This window comes from Tenebrio molitor, chromosome 9, assembly GCF_963966145.1.
Source record: "Tenebrio molitor chromosome 9, icTenMoli1.1, whole genome shotgun sequence".
NCBI lineage: Eukaryota > Metazoa > Arthropoda > Insecta > Coleoptera > Tenebrionidae > Tenebrio > Tenebrio molitor.
This window is the reverse complement of record NC_091054.1, coordinates 14,161,785-14,185,977: the sequence shown is the minus strand read 5'-3', so window position 1 is coordinate 14,185,977 and position 24,193 is coordinate 14,161,785. Positions and strand designations below refer to the sequence as shown.

At 35.4% G+C, this 24,193-nt stretch overlaps 1 protein-coding gene across 2 annotated transcripts in view; it reads left to right on the top strand.

Moving 5' to 3' along the window:
- Positions 1–1,145: 1,145 nt before the first annotated feature.
- LOC138138163 (protein bowel-like) overlaps positions 1,146–24,193 on the top strand; it is a 34,303-nt gene continuing 11,255 nt past the window's right edge. The window contains exons 1-2 of one of the 2 annotated variants that reach the window (XM_069057944.1): positions 1,146–1,464; positions 10,938–11,751. In XM_069057944.1, the coding sequence (XP_068914045.1) occupies positions 1,455–1,464; positions 10,938–11,751 (824 nt within the window). In that variant the 5' untranslated portion in view covers positions 1,146–1,454. Of the gene's footprint in view, positions 1,465–6,414; positions 6,692–10,937; positions 11,752–24,193 lie in introns of those variants that run through there. The other variant, XM_069057945.1, reaches the window with a different exon arrangement.

The window sequence follows — 24,193 nt, the reverse complement described above, 5'->3', positions numbered from 1 at the left end:
ACAGAGCTTTGTTAAAAAGTTCCATTGTTATAGAAAAAATAAATAATCAAAATTTAGATTCTCAGTGTTACAAAAAATAGAAACTAGTTAATCACACAAAACGACTCGTTTGGTAAAAATTGTGGGGCAAAAAATCTTGGAGTACTTTTACGAATTTTACAAAATGTTATAGAGAAAAGTTTCATAAGTTAGCGAGTTCTTTCACTAGTTAAAATTAAAGCTAGTTTGACACGATGCTAAATTTTGTAGAAAATTTGTTAGAAAATGAGAGAGACCCTCGATCAGGACCAATGAACGATCAGGATCATTGTCTGTCTTTGTCATTTTTACAGAATTTTCTGTGAAATTTAGTATCGTGTCATACTAGCTTAACACACGTATTTCAGAAACAGCCTGTATAACCGGTACATAAGTTTATATATTTAGTTGTATACCACTTTCTCGGTTATATATCTCAGGAAACGAACACGAAAAATTAATTTGACCTGACCGACCGTTTTTGGAAAAATTTAAATTAAGTGTCACATAACATCATAATAAGCCCGTTTCATTCTCGTTGCCCCACTCTCTATTTGTGTCAGTCACTTCTCATTTAATTTTTATCATTTTTATAAAGGGAAATAAAGAAAAGACAAACAAATAATGAACTTTTTATAATATGTAAACAGTGAGCCGACAAAGGAATACTTACTCATTTAAAATAAAATTAATCAGTCACAATGTAAACTCGGCAAGTTTCTTTGCCGTGTTCCATCGTTATTCAAAGCTTCGTTATTGACTGCAAATCATAAAAAGATACTAAAGCTGCTAAAAACAATTGCACAGTAGGCATCCGGGTGGTCCTTTGGCCACTTTAGCACCCCGACGAGGTATAAATGTGTACATTTCTTATTTTACGATCGCTTGGTAAAATGTAATTTCCCCTTGGTATTTCGTTGTGATATTTTTTTCCCATTCGTCTTCTTAGAGGTATAATAGGATCGAGAGGGGCGTCAGTCCGCCTAATAAATCCGGGAAGAACCGCGCGTCCATCGAAATTCCCATTAATACTCGCCGCCAAACGCCTACAGGCCCGTAACAGGGGGAGAAAGGGGGGCCCACACGGCGGCCGAACATAGAACAGTTGAATGCGCCACCGCTGCCGTAGTGGCGAGGCCTTCTACTACCGTAACTTCTACACGGAGCCCCCTTCCAGACCAGCAGGTTCACCTGAGCAAAGCCAGGCATACCTTAGTCGAGATCAGAGTCAAAGCAGGCTGGACGACGCGACTTCTACTACCTGCTCCCGTGCGTTTATCGCTTTATAGAGCCCTTTTGTGCCCTTCTTGTCGGACCTTTGTTGTCCACAGCACCTGTGGATTTGCGGAAAATGTGACAATTGTTACGCGGTGATTCGAGTGGTTGCCCCCTTCACAACAAGTGCCCTATAATGTGATTTATTACGGACGTTTTGGATGCAATTAGGTAAGAATTTGGCCCTTTTATCCGTATTACGCACATTATCATCATTCATCATAAGCAAACACGGTTCTGTTTGTGCTTCTGCAATTGCACTCGAGATCCAATCAGCGTCAGTCTAGCCCTTTTCCTGGTGGTCACCGATGACTTTCTAATCGCGGGAGCTTTCTTCGCCAGAAACAATAAGTCGCGTCTTGAATGGGTGGACCCAAACAAAAAGAGTGCTAAAATCGTGTCCATTGACGCTTTGAGAGAGAGTTAGCGCCAGGAGAACGCACTAATCTTGTTTGTTGTCGACAACGGCACTTTAATCCACGCCTTAATGCTGTCTTCTTGTTTAATCACCATAAAAGTGGTGGCTTAGACGAAAATTTAATATTTGCCCCTTATCTCAGCCGATGTAAGTAGGCTATGTTCGCGCGATGTTGCCACGTGCACCGTCGCACGGATGCGGGCGCTCAGGGCGGCCATCTTGTTCGCGGTCGCGCTCCTTATTTCGTACTACAAATAGTCCTTTTTTTGGTTGCGGTTACGTGTTTGAATTAATTGAGCGTTTTTGCGGGGTCATGCTCACGTTGGGAAAGTCGCACGTACATAATGGTAGTAGACAATATGTCATGTGTCACTTGATACACACTGGAATAAATTTGATTTACATATTTAGCTGCTACTCTACGCGATGGGCGTTTGTTTCTAACGTTGCGTATTTATCTAGACGGTTCACATTAACATAACGCGGTCGCGTTTTTCACAACGCTGCGGTGAGTCTGGCAACCTCGCTTTTCTTTGGTTTTTGACTCTGTTTTCGAGATAGGGACGAGGAAGGAAGCGGTGCTGCGAGAAGTGTCGAAAAGTGGACTAATTGGAATGTTATTTTCTCGACTTGTTGCTTTCGTTTTGTGTAAATTGATCTAAATTTGGGCCGCCCGGGGCATTCACGATCCAACGAAAACTATTGACTAATGGGCAGGAGTGTGTTCACCTTTCAGTGCACAAGAAATCCTGATCAAAATATTTGACCGAATCGTATTAGATCTTACAAAAGCAGGGAAAAGTCCACAGATTAATATTAATTAGGCAGATTTGGGATTGGTGTTGTTTATATTTTCATTATCTTATCTTCTCTCTTCCTTTAAATACAAGGTGAAGCGATTTCGTGTTGCGTATGAAATGTTTGTATACAAAAAAAGACGTAAACGGTGGTCTAGATCGGTATTTTATAATTTCCTGATATTTCTGCTTCTTTTAAAAATTCGTGTAATTGTTTGAAAAACATTTTTATTTGTCATTAATTATAGTTCTTTGTTTGAGAATTTCATGAGGATTTAGAACTGTAAATTCGCGTGAAAGATGAGGCGGCATGTGTGTTGGTTAAAATTTTACAGTTTTTGTAATAAATGCTCATGCACGAACTTTGAACTTTAAATGAAAAATTAAATGTCATTTTACAACTTAGAGGCGTTATGTCACTCTAATGTCGGGAAATTTTCTTGAGCCGTATTTTAATTGAATTAGATTAACGAGATATAGTGCAGATTGTGCCACCAATAAATTCCTTTTATGCAGAATATAGATGTCCTACCATATTCTTTGACCATATTTAGAAATAATTTGTATTTTTGTCCTCGTTGAATTAGCAGAAATAAAAATAATTTATTTTTCCAAGCAGTTTTTTTTACGATATTTTTTTTAAATGTCGCTTTCCTTTCAGCAAGAATTTCCCTTTTTTCATCAATATTTGCTTAGTTACGTTTATTGCAAATATGCATGCAATGCAGATAAGCAGTTTTTATACTTTCTCCTTTTTATTTAACTGTTTTTTAATTGTGATTTAACATTACGAACATATCGGGTGTTCATTTAAATTCCTCCTCAAAGTAGGCGTTGAAGAGTCGATTGTGAACGCACCACGGATTACAGATCACGGAGCAACTGTTTAAATATAACCTCACTTTTTGCGTCATTTCTGTTTTTACTCTGCAGGCTGACGAATGCTGCGTTCACAATCGACTCTTCACCGCCAACATTGACGATACATTTAAATGAACACCTGATACGTATGTGGACCGTTCAGTGAAATACATACCTACTACCCAAATGCTGTAAAGTCAATTTTCAAATATTTTCTAAATGCTGTATTTGAACGAGTATTTTAATTAAAATTAGTAACTTTTAGCACTTTTGAACACAACAATCAGCCTAAAAAGCCAAAGTTACATAATTGGAAAACTTAGTCGACTTAAAATGAACTATTTGTCAAGTCCAAAATGAGACGAATAATTTTTCAGAGAATTCCAGTTACAGATGTTTGAACAGTTAACGTTCCACTTGTCGAAGCTAATTTTCCCAACAGCGAGCCGCAGGATGAAGCAACACTGACATTTTTGAAAAAGATCATTAGTTTACCCAAAAGAATTAATTAAATTAAATTTACATAACTAGATTCAAACTACTTATTTATTTCACAGGTCCAGCTATAATATGACTCTCAAAAGCAAGTTTTTGGTCACAAACTTGAACTCCATTTCGTACAAATAAATGCAAAGAATTTCTATGTTTTATTGCTAGTTTTTGTAAAATATCGACACGTATTTTATGTTTTATGTCTTGTTTGTGTTGTGGAACAAAACACCTGCCTTGAAACTAGATTTCACTTTTCTTCAAAATTTTCTAATTCGATCATCAAGGTAAGTTGCCAACACAATCAATAAATTTTTATAAGAATAACCAGGTTGGTCCACAAAAGAACTTGGTACGTTTTGTGTTCTACAGCTGTTATGTTAATAACATCCTTAGTTTGTCTATTCACCTTTTATTTGTAACGATTTCATAACCTCTTGAAAAGAATTTCTTCAGCCGATTCTCTTTTGAATAGGTGATGAAATCACCACGAACATAAAATGAATAATCATTTCGATTCAGATTACTCAAGTGGGGCTTTGATGAGACCAATAAAATACTTTTAAGGACCAAGAAGTCATAACTTCATTTGCACTGCTCCATCTTGGTGAAAATCACTGCCGGTCAAGTGGTAATTCTGCTACCGGTTGGTGCTGATGGTAAAATGCAGATTCGCTAAAGGTCACAATTTTGTCAACCTTTCCGACAATAATATGCATGTTATTGGGACACCTCGATCAGAATCCAAACTTTTGTAAGAATTTGGTCGTTTATCACAAACCCACTCAAAAATTTGGAATTTCACACTTTCCGTTCCTTAATTACTAGAACTCTGAGCGACAGGTTACGCCCAATAAATTTTATTCTCGTTATTGTTCAAGGTTGGGTGCTAATTTTTGCAACAGATAAAATTCGAAATCGAGATTCCTAGAAACCACGTGCGATTTTTGATAAAATCTGTATAATGCGAAATTAACAATGTAACACAACTAATCAGTCGACTGACGGCCGTGATAATAAACGCTGTGTTTTGACAGTTTTATTTGTTGACATTCTTTCAGAACATTATATGAATACTAAAATAAATATCTTTATAATTTGAGAAGACCGACAGAATTAATATTCCGAATAGGCAAGGTACAGTTCTTTTTATCATCTTTTCCGCCGCTGATACGGAACAGTGTGAATGATTTTTTTATGGTTATTTGTACCAGAAGTGTTAAAACGGACACAACGACAATAAATAATAACTGTGAAGATTGCTCAAGCATAAATTCTAAAAAAATGTCAAAACTATTTCAAAACAGAGAGTTCAGTAATGCTTTAACATAATAATAGGTTGATTGTAAAGATTATTATCGCGCGTTCAAATGAAATCCTGGGCTGAATAGGGTTGGAAAAATTAAACCGCTTAGAACAGTGTAAAGTTTGAATTTCCCGCCGTTTGACACGAATGACATTTGTTTATGTTTGATCGGGACATAAGTGAACATGTTTTTTTTCAGCAAAAGGTGCCCTTAGATATTTGCCTCGAGAATAGGAATCGTTAAGTTATCAGATTTTTAATATAAAACATTGCAAAGGAGGAAAAAAAAGAAAGATTTTTTGGCTCTAAATTTTAGGTTAGTTGTCAACATGCTCCAATTAATCTACGCTTTAAAAAAGCACAATTGACGGTTTCCAACGCCTGCGGCCTTCCCAGCCCAGGATTACATTTGAACGGGCGATATCAACAAGTGATAGACTAGGTGTTTGCAAACTCCGAAAGTACCGGAAGATCAGATTTTCTTCGTATTTTTGCCAAGCGAGGTCGCGCTTGATATTGTCAAGAAATTGTTATTCAATCTTCCTAGAAACAGAGCACCAAACAACTATTTTCTGCATCTCACGTAACAATAATTCAGCACAAAACTGCAAGTTACCGGTTTTCTCTTTATACATGTTTTTGTTTTTGTATTAAATTATTTCGCAACTGGAATGAGGTGAAGGGCTGAATCAGAAAATTCAAAAAACTTGCCTTGTGATAAATTGGAGCTGTTTTGCATGATTTACAACAACTTCAGTTGTAGCTGAGCTTAAAGGCATAAGTTTAATTCATTGTTTAATTAATTTTGTTTTGTCCTTTAAATATAAATCAGTTATAATAGCCGAATGAAGAATTTTGTAGTTGTCTGGACGTCCCTGTTCTTTTCGGTTGAAGGTTTTGGTAATTTGTCACAATCTCACAGACATTCCTTGCATTAATCTTGATCTCTTCAAGTGGAAAAATTAAAATGCAAATGATATACTTTATCGACACACCAGACAGGTATGGAATTAAACTTTTTAATTCACTTTGTAATGGATACTATAACTTACTCCGCGAAAATAATTTAAATACATAATTATAGTGTCCATCAGTTGCTGTAAATTTTGAGGTTAGTGAGTTAGCGGAATCTTAAGGATTTACGAACACCAACGAAGTCAGTTGGAGCGTAAATATTTGACCAACAAATATCGTCAGTACCCAGTCCACACTGTGGGACACCTTCATTCGTACGATTTTTCACTGTAGTTACAATTTCCTTTGAAAATAGATTGGTCACGCATAAATATTTATAAGTGACAACAGTAGTCAGTGATATTTTCGGGAAAACGGTATCAACGCGACCGCAAAGCGTGACGTATTTGTCGGTCCGTCGAGGAAATGGGATTTTGGGCAGTTGCTCGTTCACTGGTCTTCGCCTCCAGAAGTTGTTTTCGTGTTATCTGTGACCGTGTTACATTTGCATGCGGCCAGAAGATTGTTCGTACTGGATCAGGCCGAAGACACGCGATAGTTCCTGAGTGTTTGGTATGTGGAACGCGGCAATTACTCGTGAATTTTCTCATGGGGAAGTTGTTCGGATTTCTTGGAAATCTCCCAGCAAGAAGCAACACACGTCAAACCGTATCGAACAGACTTATCAACAATCATATCACGGACTCGGTGGCGTTGGAATCTATTTTTACATTTCTTTTGTTCTTTCGACCACAAGTTTCCTCATAATGCAACAAGACATAATTAATATTAATAAACGACTGCAGTAATTTGAATTCTGCGAATTTGTCGGTTGGAATCGTGACAAAAGCGTTACAGACAATCACTAGATAAAATTCACTGCACCGGTGCATTCTAGGCGTCGCCTTAATTACGACTACGGAATAATCGCAAATGGCGTGTAGAGATAAGACTTTGCACGATTTATTTGAGGGTTGTGGTCGTGTGAATGTGGCTTTAATTGGATTTTTTCTTAGACTAATTATCGAGCCTGTTGGGAGGTATAATTAAGGATCCATGCGCAATAAATTAAATCTATATGGTAATCATTCTTGGTAAGATAAAGTAAACCGATGACTTAATTGGTTTCTTCATGAATTTACAATTATGGAAGGCACCTACGTGGTTCCGAGCCTTGATCGATTTCCCCCTTTCGGAGATATGTTCAAGACAAACAAGCCAAATTTTTTTTTCCTCCAACTTCTTGGAACGTAAAAGTCAACAGTGCGGTATAATAGTAAAGCAAATAGGTCCGTCTTGGGCAAACACTGTGTTCTTGCTCTTACCAGCCTTGGTGCATCCGAGGCTGATGAGCTCCATTATTATTATTTTTATTGGTATAACACAATCAAACAGATCAACAACAAGACAAATTTCTGCATAACCTGTCGAATAAAAGATAGCCATCAAATCAAAATCCATATATATTTTGTTTTGACATTTCCTCATTTATCCTTGCGTATAAGAGGTTTTTAGTATGAGAACAGGGTAAATGGGAAAGTTTCTGTCCTTTAGTTTTCTTGGATGTTGTTAAAAACCATCAATAAAACATATTTCTGTGTTTCTTCAAGGTTTGTGTAAAAAGCATTTTTAACAGTCCATTTGAACAAGTTTTTTTCTGGATAAACATTTACTAGTTGACAGCTGACATATTTTAATTTCTTCTCTCTTCCACATGTGCCAAGTTCAAGTTCAAATTATTTCAGACTTGGACTGTATTTTTCTAAAAATAAAGCCAAAAAATAGATTTGAAGTTGAAGGAAAATTAATTGTTATTTTTTTAAATATTACTATTACTACAAATTAATTTGTTTTAAGCCACTGTTTTGTGAACATTAACAAACACTACTTTAAAAACACACTACACGATTGAGCTGATCTAGACCAGACATCTGATGAAAGCATTTTGGAATCCCACTTTTATAACTCGTACTTTATATCCATAGAATCTATGACACTAAGAGGTCCTTCACAATTTTGTCTTACGAAAAGAAATCAGGAGTGAAAAAAGTTTAAGAATCTCTGATCTAGATCACGATCGAAATGAATACTTGAGGAACGCCTTGGTAACATAAGCAACATAGAAGACATCATCTGCTGCAATATGTTGCTGTTTATTTCTTAAATAAGAAAAAATTGAGTATCGATTATTTAAATGAGAATGTAATTCTTGTGTCACATCATCAGTTTTCGACTATTTTCATTGGTCCGTTTGTAACGGTAACGTTTGTAAAGTTTGACAGCTAAACATGTTTCTTCAAATTGCGCGATTGTAAGCTAAAAAAGATGTACTAATCGTTGGAGAGACATCGCTGTGTCGGTGAAATGAAACAATGAGTAAGTCGCCAAAAATACAATTATCAAAAAACAAAGCCAGTGGTGCCTGTTTATCGATTTAACTGTTCCTCATTTATTCATTCATTATATTCTCTCATCAAATATAAATTGCTGATATGATAAGTAATCGATAATATGACTCGTGAAACTGGAGCAGCACATACGAGTCCGTAGGATGAGCTCGGTTTCACTCGTAGATTATATCCATGATAATTATTCTACTACTTGTTATTCCGGGTGACTTTTGTTGGCAACACATTTACTATTTTATGTTGGTAACTTGACTGTCAATTCAAATATGACAGTTCAAAAGTCAAAATAAAGCAAATTGTCAATCAGTAGACAACTCTGACAAATGACTAGACATACCAATTATTCGGGAGTGCCAACCCACTAAATTTGTCTCAATCATTAAAAGTTGCCCAGTATTATATTGAATAATAGTTATTTATTTAACGAGTTCGTGTGTAAATTGGGCTTTTTTTTTGGCACAAGTGGGTCATTTTAAAACGCGAATGAAACGTTTTTTTGTTCGACGAGCCCCTTAGAGACTTCAAATCGCTTAAAATCTTTAAAATTAGTTTGACGTTTCGTTTTGACAAGTTGTGACATTTATCAAAATCCGTTCACACAGGAGAAAATTCTCAAATTCTGACAGTGTCGAACAAAAATAAACAATTAGACACCTTAAGGAACTCGCCATGAAAGCAGTTAGATTAACATCCGTTGTATTCAACATATTCGTATTGCTTCATATTGTTAAGGATGAACTAGAGTAACATTGAAAATGGCGAAAATTGATTAAAATTGGTACAATAGTCCTTTCATCCATGCTAAAGTACTGTGCCAAATTAAAAAAAAATATATCGAGGAATTTTAAAGTTATTACCTTTTAAAGTTTCGGCATATTTTACACGCGTTCTTATGAGAAATCGATCAATGCTCGTATAATAAATTGATAAAAAACATATTTCAAAATGGCCAATTTTTCTTAAATTTTTCACACATAAAGTATCGATATCGTAGAATGTTCTAATGAATTTAGAGGATTTTCCATGTAATCACTAATTATATGTGGAAAAAACACGGTTTTTGAGGTTATGTACCTGTTTTAATTTCAATAAAAAGTGAACAAAATGGATATAATTGACGTCGGTATGCAACATTACACTCATACCGCACGTTTTACTACAGTTACGTTAAGAACTTTAACAGAAATGCAATGAAAATTGAATTCAGTGTGGTTCTGTTTACTTTCACGTACAGTCTTAGTCAAAAGATTGTAAAATCACATGTAAGTAATTATCTAAATATCAAGAAAATATGTAAACACAAAATTTACTTGCAACTGATTACAATTCGTTTCCAAAAATTTAAAACTTTTTTTTCAAATAGTGAATCCTCGTAATAAACGTCTCATAGCATTCTAAGAATTCCGCAACTTTTTGCTGAGATTGTTACTCCAGTTCATCCTTAAAAATGGATCAAGAAAATTTAGCTAATCATCCTGAAATCCCAGAGTAAACAAGCTTTATTATCAATGAGCTGTGGTCCTGTGGTTTAGTTTTAGTCATGCATGTATAAATAATTAAATTTTGCAAAATCACCGTTCATTGTATTCAATCTCCAAACCACTGTAGTGATTACCCAGGAAAGGTGGCGTGTATAAAGAATAAATTCTTTTTTGTTTTTGCATTTATCTTTATATACAACAATTTAAGGAAAGTAATACAAATAATCTATGCATGAATAATGCCATTTTCTAAACATTTTCACTTGTTTTAATGTAGCTGATGTTCTACAGGGTCATTATAAATGATTGTCCCATCGCAGTAGGCGTTGGCGATGTAGTCTAATGTGCCGTAAGCCTCATAACATGAGTGAGACTAGTATCGCCAATAGGTGGCGCCAACTGCGATCGGTGAATAATTTATAATGACCCTGTATAAAAAGGTAATAAGCGATAGTTTATATGGGGTGTTAATTTAAATTACTCCTCAAAGTTAGCGTTGAAGACTCGGTTGTGAACGTACCACCGATTACTGATCAGGGATCAGCTATTTAAATCTAACCTCACTTTTTGCGTTGTTCGTGTTTTTGCTCCGCAGCCTGACGAGTGGTGCGTTCACAATCGACTCTTCATCGCCAGCTTTGAGGAGAAATTTAAATGCACACCCGAAATATACTCATATAGTTTCCATAATATGACATTGATAAGACATTATTATAGTGTTTTTATCTTCAGTTTTTATTAAATTTTCATCTGTTGATTTTTTGGGTATAACTTTTTTTTTTGTTATATGCGGATTAATTTATTTCGTATGCATTTACTTTTCACACTTCCGCCATTTGACGAAGATTATATAAATTTATCGGTGATTTTACCCCATTTCACACATTGACATATGATCTGAAATCAATGAGAACTTTGTTTTGATTGCAGGCGCGATGCCCGAAACAGCAGCCACCACTCAAGCCGAAGAGCGCCCTCTGGCCTTATCTCGCCGGGAGTTTCCTCTACCGTCATCCGGAAGCAGCACCAGGAGCTCTTCCGGAAGCCGCACAACTTCCAGTTATGACCCCCAAATCACCTACCACCACCAGCTCCCCCTTCCGGCCACCATGAGCCACCACCGAGAGTCTTCCGCCTTCGTTCCTGTCGTACCCTCCAGAAACATGCACCCCATGTTGTACCCCGCCGACATGCATCCCCTCCTCTTGGGCGACGAGCGAGGCGACTCTAGCAAAAGCGGTGACAGCTCTTCGTCGATTTATTCCCGGAAGTCGACGAGTTTCGAGCTGATGGTGATGATGAACGACAAGAGAAAAGAGTTGCAGCTGCAGCGAGAAGGCGCGGCGTGCGTTGCCGCCGCTCACGCCGCCGCTTTGATGCTCCCCCATCGACCCGGACCGCCTGCGGGACTGCTGGAGTCGTCCTCTTCGTCGCAGACCCATCCGGGCTATCCGGGATTCTTGCCCAACAATCCGGGAAGTGCTTCGTTTCCGTTCCCGAGCAGCAGCGCCCTGTTCCAGCCGGGACCTCCGCAAATGCATGCGCACTTGGACAGGCGGCTGCTGAGGGCGCCCGGGAGGGCCTCCAGGCCGAAGAAGCAGTTTATTTGTAAATTTTGCAACAGACAGTTTACCAAGAGTTATAACTTGTTGATTCATGAACGTACGCATACTGACGAGAGACCGTACTCGTGTGATATCTGTGGTAAAGCCTTCAGGAGACAGGACCATCTGAGGGATCATAGGTGAGTTTGTCGAATCGCCGATCTGACATTTAGCGTTGAAAAGTTGTGGCCCAATTAAGTTTCAATATCTATACGCGCTGTTAAGGCTATCGCCGTGTAGGAGACACTCCCATAAACATGCCGAATAAAATTAATTTTATTGCTGTGATCTCATTTTTTTCTTAATTCACATGTGGCAGGTGGTCTTTATTCAAACGGAACTTAACAAGCACAGTTGGTATATTATCGAAATTACAAATAGGTACTTGTTTTAATGAGGCGACAAATTGCGGATGGCCGTATTCTTCGAATAAAGACGAAATAAATTCATTAAAATGCCTAAGAAATCGATTGAACGAAATTGGAATTTGCAAGTTAGGTTCACTTCCGGAAAGTAATTGACAGAAATATGTAATATAAATGTTATGAAATGCTACAGTTTGGAAGTTTAGTTACCAGAACACTATGGAAATTGCCTTGATTTTCTATTGTAGTACTCTAAATGTTAAGAAACAGGTTTCTTGCAAATTATTAATTCATTTAATAATTAGTAGCTATGATGAAGGTATAACCAATTACATACATCGATTACAATTTTTGAAATTAACAATTCAGAAACATGGTTCTCTAAATTTTTTGAACTCACTACCTTCAAAATGATATCTCGCGAACGCATAGTAGTTCGCGAAATCGACGTTCGCGCACTAGTGCGAATGCCATTTGGATGATTTTGAAACACTAGTGCGTGAACGTCGATTTCGCGCACTAGTGTTTTAAAATCATCCAAAAAGCATTCGCCTTTTTGAGCATTCTGAAAATAATTTGACTTGATAATAATAAACTCTAGTTTACAAAACGCCATTTCTCCAATTTGGATGATGAAAATTTCGAAAGAGTGAAAATAAACCGCTGTTAATTCGATTGACACTTTAACAAGCGCATGGATAAGGGTCATCCTACTCACAAAGGATACACGACAAATCAGACATAATGTTCGTTTCAAAAAATATTGTACGAACTTCGATGCAAGAAGACGTATTCGGCACATTCGCGCAAATGAAGCACTCGGTCCTTGGTGGCTCGTGCCGCAAATAATGCGCTCATACACGAAAAATGTCATTATCGCACTCATTTGGTAAATAACTATTTTAGTTTCAGAAGTGTGTGGCATCAATAATTGACACATAATAAAAGTAGATGAAAGTTAATTTATTGCAAACAAAAATATATTAATTATACAAAGATGCGTTTGTATTAAGTATGTAGTTGTTTTTCCACATAAGTATTTACCCACTTAAGTGTTATTAGACATTTACCTATCAGCTTAAGTCTTAGAATGGTCCAGACAAATTCGATCGGATTCGCATCCGGGAATGCAGAAGGCTATTCCATGCGATCGATCTCCTTTCTTCTTTTCAAGCTTCACACAGTGGAATGTAATGTTGCGGCCGTTATCCTCTTGTAGTATCAATGCTTTATTATATCGTGAAAACCATTCTTTAACAGATTGTAAAAAACATTTCTAATAGATGTGCTCTCGTGCTCTTATATTTTGCGTAAACCACGAGAAACATCCTTGAACTTTAGATCCTCAAATATGGAATTGAACTGGGTGTTTCAATATTAAGGTTTATATTTCCATTTAAAATAGCGTGCACATGCTAGGCGCAGAGTTATTTGTGGATTTTTCTTCCAAATACAAACAATTTACGTTTTGGGGTTGTTCAAACTCTATTAGACAATCGTCCACAGTTTTTTTATTGCTCATATCGTTGCACCTATTCTTGAACTGACTTGATTTCTTTATCCCTCCACGTATTTCACGAGTGATAATCAGCCCGACGGAATTGAAAATGCAACCCACAATACACTTGCAAAGTTAACGTGAATATTTTGTTTTTTGATATAAAAAACATAAAACGTAGTTAGCTGTGCAGTTTCGTAAATTTTGATATAAACGTCATTCGCTTGGTTAAATGAAATTATGAAAAAACGAAGAGTTTTTGGGAAAATGTTTATTGTCTGCATAAACGCGCAACGGCAGAAGCTTTTTTATTACATTTTAATCGTTCGAATACATTTTAATCGTATTTTAACTTTTTCATAAATGTCAGTTTCATTTTAAAACAATACGACATTTAAAATAGTCACGTTAACTTTGGAAATGTATTGTGGGTTGCATTTTCAATTCCGTTGGGCTTATTATCACTCGTGAATATCTTGCTGTAGCCGAAATCGCAAATTTTGGGTGTTTTAGAGGAGTAGACAAAAATACAACTTCGAAGTATGAAACATAGCACTTCTTTCAAAACAATAATCACTGTATGAACACATATGAAGGTATATTCTAAAGATGGTACTTCTTGGATAAACCTTTAAAAAGTATAGGTACTGAGTACTACATTTTGTTAAAACTAACCGCAGTTTTATCTTTTTCTGCTTCATTAAGGTATTATAGTATATTAAAGAACGAGTTTTATAAGGGTTGATTTGGGGCACGAGTCCCAACTGTAGAAAACGAGCCGTAGGGGAGTTTTATATGGGACGAGTGCGCCAATGCCCTTATAAAATGATGTTTTTATGTTATCTTTTAGATACAGTCGTTGACCAAAATAAAATAGGACAAAGTGTTACCTTAGACAGTTTCACAATTCAAAGATTTGTGTAGTGTAACTGAGGCGTATGTGTCTCAGATTACAACTTGATTTGACTTGACGATTGATTTACAAAAAGTTAGGTTGTGTTTTTTCACTTGTCATCTCGTCACTGTCACTTTGTTCAATTGAATGATTGTGAATTTTTGAAATATTGTCGAATGATGACACTTATCAGAATTTTTTTTTTATTTTTGACACTTTTGTTTCCTAAAGGCTGTATGACACGATGCTAAATTTTGTAGAAAATTTGTTAGAAAATGAGAGAGGACCAATGACCGATCAGGATCTGACAAAGACAGACGATGATCCTGATCGTTCATTGGTCCTGATCGAGGGTCTCTCTCATTTTCTAACAAATTTTCTACAAAATTTAGCATCATGTCAAACAAGCTTTAGAGATGGATTCGCAAAAATATCGAATTACACAATCGAAATTTACTGTGTCCTATTTTATTTTGGTCAACGACTGTACATAATCAGTCTTCCCGGCAATGTTACTTACAAGAGTGTTGTTAGCATTTATGGTTTAAAACTTGCAAAATTATTTTTCAATAAAACACCGTGCACTTGACAAAACTTATTTCACGTATGTTTTAACAAGAAACCACCTTGATCTTGATCGCAAAAGAATTTCTGAGGTACTTTGCTTCAGTTTTGGGAATATGGAAATAAAAATCACTAGGAGCTAGATCAGGTGAATATGGTGGATGCGTCATCAAGTCCTAGAATTGTGTTCAAAGAAACGCGGCTCTTTTGCACAGCAGCTTGATCCTGAAGTGATTATGTGGTTGCGTTCCACGTAATCAATCATTAAAATTCCTTCAGCATTGCAAAAAAATTCTAGCCATGATCTTGTCCGCCTAGGGATGGGCTCTAAATTTTCAATTTCATCGAGACCTTCGATGTCACCATTTCATGCTGGAGTTTGAACTCTGGGTCGGAATGATGAAATATGCGACTTCTTTGATGTTTTATTTTATGCTTTTACTCACAATTACCGTCTTTTTACTTTGTTGTTTAAGCCCTTGTTGTTTGCATTTTATCGTCACTTTACAAATTTTATAAAAAGTTATCAAAAAAAAAATAAAATGATGAAAGTCAAACATAACCTCGAATGACATAAAAACTTGAGTTTTTAGGTTGATTCTAGAGGTAATTTGAATAGAGAAGAACCTGTCACGTGGCCTTTGCTGCGCGTTGAAGTGGAAGGGACACCGAGCGCAGTGGCGTAGCAAATTATTTTTTCCCCGCTGTTTGACGTTCGACATAGCTTGATTATGTGATAATATTTTAAAAATTGTTGAATACATTTTAAAAGTTTGCATACATCACTTTAACAGGCATTATTAGACGTAACAATACCTATTTCAGAACCTGTTAATTGAAATTAAATGACGCCACACCTGCGCAAGTGCGCAACTGACTCGCCACCTCCCCCTGCAGAAAGAAATGAACTACTCCGCCCGAGTCCGACCTAATTTCGTTTCCTACGCATATCACGTGACAGGTTCTTCTCTATTCAAAATACCTCTACGTCAAAACTGCCCGCCAAATTTGAAAATTTTCAACTGATTCCTTTGATTCTCTTGTAAACTAACACATTTGTACAGGGTTATTCACTATATTCACACAAGAGTACAAGCCTAACAGGCAACCCAAATTACATTTCACAGGCGCCATGGTTTTTAATGTAATTTGGGTTGCATACTCTTGTGTAAATAGCTCTGTATTAGGCAAGTTGGATTATTTTGCTTTGTTTTAACACGTAGGTGTAGGTACTACCTCAGGTTAAAATATCTGCACAACTTTCAAAATCAAACTGTACACAGTGAACAAATAATAAAGAGAAAAAGTATTTTTAAGTGGCTTTACAGTAAGGAGAGAAATAATAATATATTGAGTAAAAATCTTGACGGAAGAAAACAAATCAAGATGTAATTAACAACTGCGTCTCATTTTCCATCGAACGTGTAATTACTTTGACAATTACTTGTGGTAATTAAAGTGGACAAAAGGAAAAAATTGAAGCTAGTGGGTATCATTATCAGCGATTATTTAGTCCGGATCGTTTCGAAAAAAACATCCGACTCGGCGGGGTCCTGGATGAAAATTTACATGTCCCATGACGCGGCCCCGTAATTATGACTTTAAAACGTAATCATTTTTTAGATCTCCCCAATTATTGAATAAATTGATCGCCGATTAAAAGTAATTACAAGCAATCAACATTTTTGAAGATGGCGGCCTTGAGTCCACATTTCTCAACATCAGCCACACAATTTTTATTATAATTGCCGCAGACTTTGACGGCCATCGCGATAATGACAACCCAGGAATCCTCGACTTTTAATTCCTCGAGAGATGGACGAACTGATTAGAGGAAAAAAGTCGACGTTCAACCCGACCAAAATTCAATTTAATTTAATCGAATTAGGAAAATCGGGATGATTTGTGGTCGCGGCCCGCACTAGGGGGCGCCGAATTAAAAATTCCCGGTAGCTCCGGCCTCTGAAATATTGATCATAAATGCCAAGTCCTCGACTTTTTAAGTCGTATTTATAACGACATTTTCGGATTAAGGATCTGAAACAGGTTGGAGCTGTAGTTGTTGTTCGATTTTCTGAAACGCCGAAATTTCCGAAAGACGGAATTAATCATTTTCGGCTCACAATGAGACAAGAGGGGCCAGACAGGTACGGCAGGTAGAATCTGAAGATGGAAAAAAGTGGACGCTGTTTAGGACGGCCGACCTGGCCCTAACCCCAGATTTTATCTAATGTTTGTGACTCCTGGCCGTGCGTGGAGGTACAGTTCCATCAAAACTTCCCTTATATAATTCGATTTAAAATCGAACCGTTCGATCGGTGTTTTTCTCGATCGGGTTATTACAGAGACGCGTTTTATAATCAGGTTGTGTTGCACGTTTTGTAAACATCCTTGTCTCACAGTTGGTAGGCCTGCGGCAACAAACTGGTTTCTAGATCCATCTCTTGAAATTACTAGAGCACTCCGCGGGACATAAAATTCTCTACGAATAGCTTGTACAGGAAAAAAATACATGATTACATTGCAGCCTCAACTTTTAATAAGGCTCAGCTTAATTAAATCCGGTGTATCTATTGTCGGAAAAAAATCAATACACCTGCAACAATTAAATCGATCGCCTTGTATCGAAGATACATATTTCAAAACGTAACTGTTTTTTCGAAAGGCAGGAGTCTGCCTAATGCAGGATAAAATTTTACTGCCCGACTGCATTTTACTGACATAATTAGGCAAACACTAATAAAACCTTATTATTTTACGGCTTTTACGGCCAAATTACTGAACACCGTCAATTTTCGTCGTTACGCCTCTGTATTTCACACGTTTTTTGACGTGAGTCATCGCGGCCCGTAGAAATTTTCACACATCAAGGTTTCAAAATTTTATTACTTTATGAGTGTTTAGATAATTATCAATTTTGTGATCGTTCGGCTTCGAATGAAGGCAAATTTAAATGGTGATTGACTAATCCGGTGTCACGTTTAACGTGGTTCATTTGATTACTCGACCGTTCGGTACCGTCACTTATGCCGAAAGAAAAAACTTGATCGAAATTGGAGCTGCGAAAGAATTCGATGACGTTTGGCATGAGCCAACGAAGAATTTATGCAGAAACGTACCGTTTAGGACACGTTATTGGAATGCTTTTCGAAAGTGTTTCCAGGACTGCTAATAAAATTGAATTATCATGACGGTTCTTAGTTTTATGGATCCACTTTGAAAAATGTTATCGTTATTTTTCCGTTTTTTGCAAAACAATTTTTTTCTTTTGTAATTATTTAGTTTTTTAAGAAGAATGTTGGAGAATGAGCAACTTAAAAAGTAGGTAACATAACCTAAGCGTGTTTAGAATATTTAGGAGAAATAAAAGATTTATTGTAACTTAGGACAAGATTTAATTTTATTATTTTGTTTTCTTATAAAGTCGAAACTTATCTTCAGAAGAATTAAGAAGATAACGTAAAACTTAATTTATTAAGTCTATTATATGTAATGTAAATGCAGGTCTAAATAAACTATAACACAAAACAAATTTACATATGAATAACTGGAATTTATTTTCATAATTCTATATCACTACCTTTTGCATGATGGAAACTTAGATAACTGTAATCTTAATATTTTTTCCACTTTAACGACACATTCCTTACTCTCAATTTGCTAGAATAGTAAAAAAATTCTAATTTTGCGTTAAGATAAAGATTACTCAATAACTAATGATACCATTTGGAATGTATTGCTTTATTTATGTCTCTTATTAAATGAAAGGCCACAGTTTTTTCAAATTCGCTTGTGATTTGAACATCAAATTTAAAAAAAACCAATATAAAACTAGCCACTTTCACAAAACAAATTTAGTACTGATTAATTCCCACGTACATCAAACGTGCATATTCAGCCAATCAGAGCGCTTGCTTTCATCCAATCAAAAATGTTTATCGCGATAAAAACGTCCTCCTACTCTGTCATCTGTCAAAAGTGATTAAAATTGCAGATGTCTCAGATTCTCAAATTGTTACTTGTGTTTTTAATAACTGTGTTATAAATAATTAATTACCTAACGTTAAAGTATTCTGGAATTAATTTTTGCCAAAAATAACACGACCTAATTTTTAATATCTGATAAATTTCCCAATTTTCACTTAAACATTCAAAAACTAATCTGTTTAACTTAGTTTCATCATTCGTTGTCAGTATTGGTGACTTGGTGAGTAAATTCTATTCGAACCTGAAGATTTTTTCTTGGAAAGAATTTCCTCAAAATTCTGAAACACGTTCAGAAATTATTTGCTCGTAAGTCTGTCTGCTGCAGTTATATGAGGTCATTTCTTTGACATTACTTACGTAATTTGGCAATATTCTGTTTATTTTTTTTCTAGAAAAATTGTTTAAATGCTTCCTCATTATGAATTTTAATTACTTTGAGGCAACCAGTTTGTTATGAATGTGCATTATTTTAATTACTTTTCACATTATAAAGAAGATAAACTGGAGATAAATTATTTAATGTATGATTTGAAGAAAACTATTTTGTCAAAAGGATCATTTAGATAGAAAGTTTGCTTTATCAGTTCACATAGGTACACCATCGTAATCGTAATATTGTCCTGAGGATGATGAAATGATCTAAAATTTGATTGTTTTCTCTTTTATTACTGCTTTTATTATTTTGACATTGGTTTTTATTAAACAACTTTCTTTTGAGCAGATAAAATAATGAATTTTGTTATACAGATCAACAAAAAACTAAGTCATTTCAAAGCTATCACTTTCAACATTTTTCTCACTTTAGGTACCGAAAAAGTATACGAAATTTGTTTATTAATAAATTTTAGAAAGTGTATAATTGTTGAAATAGAAATATTATTCAGAAAGAGTAACTGTGATGTATATTACTTTGAAAAACCGACTTTCTCATGAGAGTAATTCTCACTTAGCTGTTGTTAATTCGCAAGTTAATAATATCTTTCCATTTTTGAAGATGTTTATTGAGCAAATATTAAGTTATAAATGAAACTTTGTGTGAAAAATATGCAAAGCGTCAGATAGGTTTTGCATAATATGGTTTTAATTTTTTGAAAATGTTTGTTGTTTTTAAAAACTTAGACTTTAGAATTGTAAAGTATCAAACGATTAAAATGTATTTCTTTAAATATAGACAGTCCTGATAAATAGAGGGAACTTAAATAATTATTCCATTTTTCTGTTTTTGTAAATACACTGACCGGCACAAAAAACGACTCATGATTTCTTTAATAAACGATCTTGAAATTATATTTGTGCTTATTTTTCTTTATTATAGTTAAATGGGATATTTTCAATGATCGGGAGTGCTATGGTCACCATGCCAACCGAATTGTTTTGTTTAAATAAATTATTAGAAAATTTGCGCTACTTCCAGTCAGTGTACATACATTTATAACTTGTTCATTCTATCAGTTATTTTTTAACTTGACAAAAAATTATAAAATAAAAACTTAAATGATTTCAAATAAAATAAACTAACCTAAAATGTTTATTTTTAATACAGACTGATTGACATATCTTTCCGACCCTGACGAAACATAAATGCAGCCAGTAATGCATTTTTCATTCATAACTTGATCCAAAAACTTGAATTATTTTAAAGTTTTGTATGGTTTGGACATCCTTCACAAAAGTCAAAATTTAAAAATAGCAATAATAACTGACTCATAATTATATCGATATCATATCGATCCTTTTGTCATTGGAGCACATTTTAACTAACAAAAATTATTTCAGAATTGTACAAAAAGGAACTGTCAAGTGATTGTCAATAATGGCAGGAGTGTCCAGATTTTAGAGTAAATAAAGCTATCAAGTTATCACTGAATAACGTATTACTGGTTGCATTTAAATTTCGTTAGAGTCGGAAAGTTATGTGAATCAGTCTGTATGTACAGTCGCGAGCAATTAATTTTGGTCGTCAATGTCATTTCAGAATTTGGTTAGATTGCCACAAATTAAACATTTTTCCCTGCCTGATTGTACCCATGTCAATAAAGTGTCAGAAAAATTAGAAAAAAATGACAATTAATGTCATACAACATGATAATAGGTTATGATATTTACAATGGAACATTTTCCATTGCGTCAAAGAATGACATTGTCGACCAAAATTTATTGCTCGCTACTGTACATATAAGTAAAGTAATCTGATTCTTCATTTTTCATGAAAAATGTGAAAGCTGCAAAATCATATCGACGAAGATAATAACCTGAGGAATGTAACATATTGATCTTACTTGCAGCGAAGTACTTTGGTGAGTATAAAAAATACAAAGGATAATTCGTCACGAATATTTAATGAACAACTGCATTACATAAAACAACTGTCTCGTTAAAGCCTCTGTTGAAAGTGTGAAGATCATGAAGATGATAATGATTCAAATACGAAGATAATTCGTGACATTTACTTGCGAACAGACAACGATCACCTTGCGTTTTTCCTGAAACTTCAGTCCTTTGTCTTTCTTTTTCGCGAAGACAAATTGAGGAATGAAGCTCGCAGACCCTTGGCACAATTTCCACGACAAAAGTACGACTTTGCCAACACGAACGTACAAAATCGTAAGATTATTCAAATTTCTTTTCATTATGATCAGTCAATTTGTTGTTGTCGGTGACCTCTGTTGTCTTAATTTTTCGTCGTTAACTCGTTTCTGTCAACTCCCACGGATCTGAAACCATTATAAATGCAACAGAAGAGCACGAAATTCGCTCACAGGAACAAAAGGGAGTGCTGGTACCCGTCCGCCTTCTTTTTGACGGCAGACCGACAAGATCATGTCCTCATTTCTAAGCGAGCATTCTCTGCTCTCGAATCAATCAATTCATCTTTAATCATGCATCAATACTCGCTAATCAAATCTTTCGAACAGTCATTGCGATTGCCATCGTATGGCCAAAATCACGATGGTGTGGTGGTCGGAGGTTCGACTAGTTTCTAATTAGCGTCTTGTGGTGTGGAGACAGGAGTACATAGCGTAAAGAAACAAATTCAAATAAAGAGTGGTCGGGAATGCACAGTGGGAGGTCCTTTATTGTGTTTGCATTCTTTGGTAATTATTACTCATAATTTTTGGAAACTTGTATACATATTCTAAATTTAAACCCGCAGCTCAGTTAGTTAAACCCAGACGTTACAATAATAAATTAAATTCTTCATTTCTAGAAATTGAGAAATGACAAGATTTTTAATTTAAACATTTGAATAAAAATTAGAAACTCTAGATAAGTTGTCCGCACCTTTCCGAAGGCGCAGAGAGTATAAGAATATAAAAAAGAAGTTATGAAACACTGAAACACGGTTACATAAGATAATATAGTCTTAAAACTAACAATAAAAATAGGCATCCAGTTATTACCCATTTTTTTTTAAATGTGATACATATTAATAAATAAAAATAGACATTTTTAATACCAAGAATTAAGAATAAATTGATTTACAAATATTATCTAAATATAGTACATCTTTGTAAAAAGAGTAGGTAAAGATATTAATTCTTTTAACAAATTAATTATACAGGGTGTTAGATAAACGTCCTGCCAAACTTTAACCGCGAGCTACCGGCTTCATGTAGAACTCGGAAAAAATATTAAAAAAATTCTATGTCAAAAAATAAATTGCCATTTAATTTTTGAGGTACAATTTTTTTTTAATTACTTTTAGTCTTCTACGTTGTCCCACAATCTCGTAAGTAAAATTCCGGCACATTTTAAAAATACACCCTGTATATCATATTTTATAAAACGTACACCAATGCGGTTTTCTTGTTTTAAAGCATATTTCCTAGAGGTTACTTCGCATTGGCGTACATTTTATAAAATATGTTATACAGGGTGTATTTTAAAAATATGTCGAAATTTTACCTACGAGGTTGTGGGACAACGTAGAAGACTAAAAGTAATTAAAAAAAATTTTACCTCAAAAATTAAATGTCAATTTATTTTTTGACAGAATTTTTTAAATATTTTTTCCGAGTTCTACATGAAGCCAGTAGCTCGCGGTTAAAGTTTGGCAGGACATTTACCTAACACCCTGTATATTGAGATATTTCTGCGAAACGGTTTTTACAAAAGCCACCAGGTTTCATATTTCATAAAACTATCCTTAATTTTTGTATGTAATAGCAATTTTTTTTAATTTTTAATTTTCTTCAATTTTAAACAATCTTAACGATTATGATCAATATGTGGTTGTAGACATCTTCAGGATAAATTTGATTTTATTTTTTAATAGACTGCAAAAATAAAAGTTGACTGGTAAAGTGCAGCTCCTAGGATTTGAAGTGTTTGGTAAAAGTCAGTATTTGGGGAAGATTCTATCATCCAGGCGGTATACTTGATGCAGATGAGAAATGTAGATATTTTATTAATGTGTACCAAACAAAGAAACTAGACTGGAAAGGTACCCGAAAAATATTTTAAATGAGAAGATTAATCACTTGTCTTCTGTGTCCACTTCGAATTTGAAAGCACATCACTCATTTGCGTCCAGAGAGCTGTCCTTCCAGCAGTTGGACATAAAATAATTTTTCACCATACGTTTCGCCATGACCACCATCAGGTTTTTGCTAGCAGCATCCGCATCGTCTGGTTATGGCAATCGACCGTGTTGCCTTTAATTAAGAATTCGGCGATCTGCATTCCTCTCCGGTGGCATCTTCGAAAGAATCCCGACCGCTCATCCGATATCCAATTAAAACTAATTACTTCATGATTCTAGATCTTACGCGTCCATAACCACGGACATACTACTTGTAGGTTGTAATTACTTACACTACATTTACTCTACGCTCCTGTGGTAGGCCGTTCTAACGTCGGCAATAAGAATTTTATCATTCGAAATCATTCGTGCGTCAAAATAACGAGTTCGACGACTGCATTCAGTCCGCCCCGAGACCTTCCCTCCTTCTCGCTCGCCACAAGAACTCGATCGACTTCTGACCGCAACCCGATCCACGATTTTTGACCCAAATTTTATGACGCGTTCGACAGACTGGCGTAATTTGTCGGGGATATTGTTTATGATGTGAACGATGCGGCCAATTAACTCTATTAGCATTTTAATTAGATTGGTGTTTTGGATTCGGGCTTATCGCCAAAGTAATAAGCATGTAAACCACGGAAGCTCCTCAATCAAACATCTTAACGAGTACCGGAAGAGTACGTCCGGCTTCTTGAATTATACGTTTGGTGTAGATTTTAATCGGGGTCGCACGTCTGGTGCATTCGAG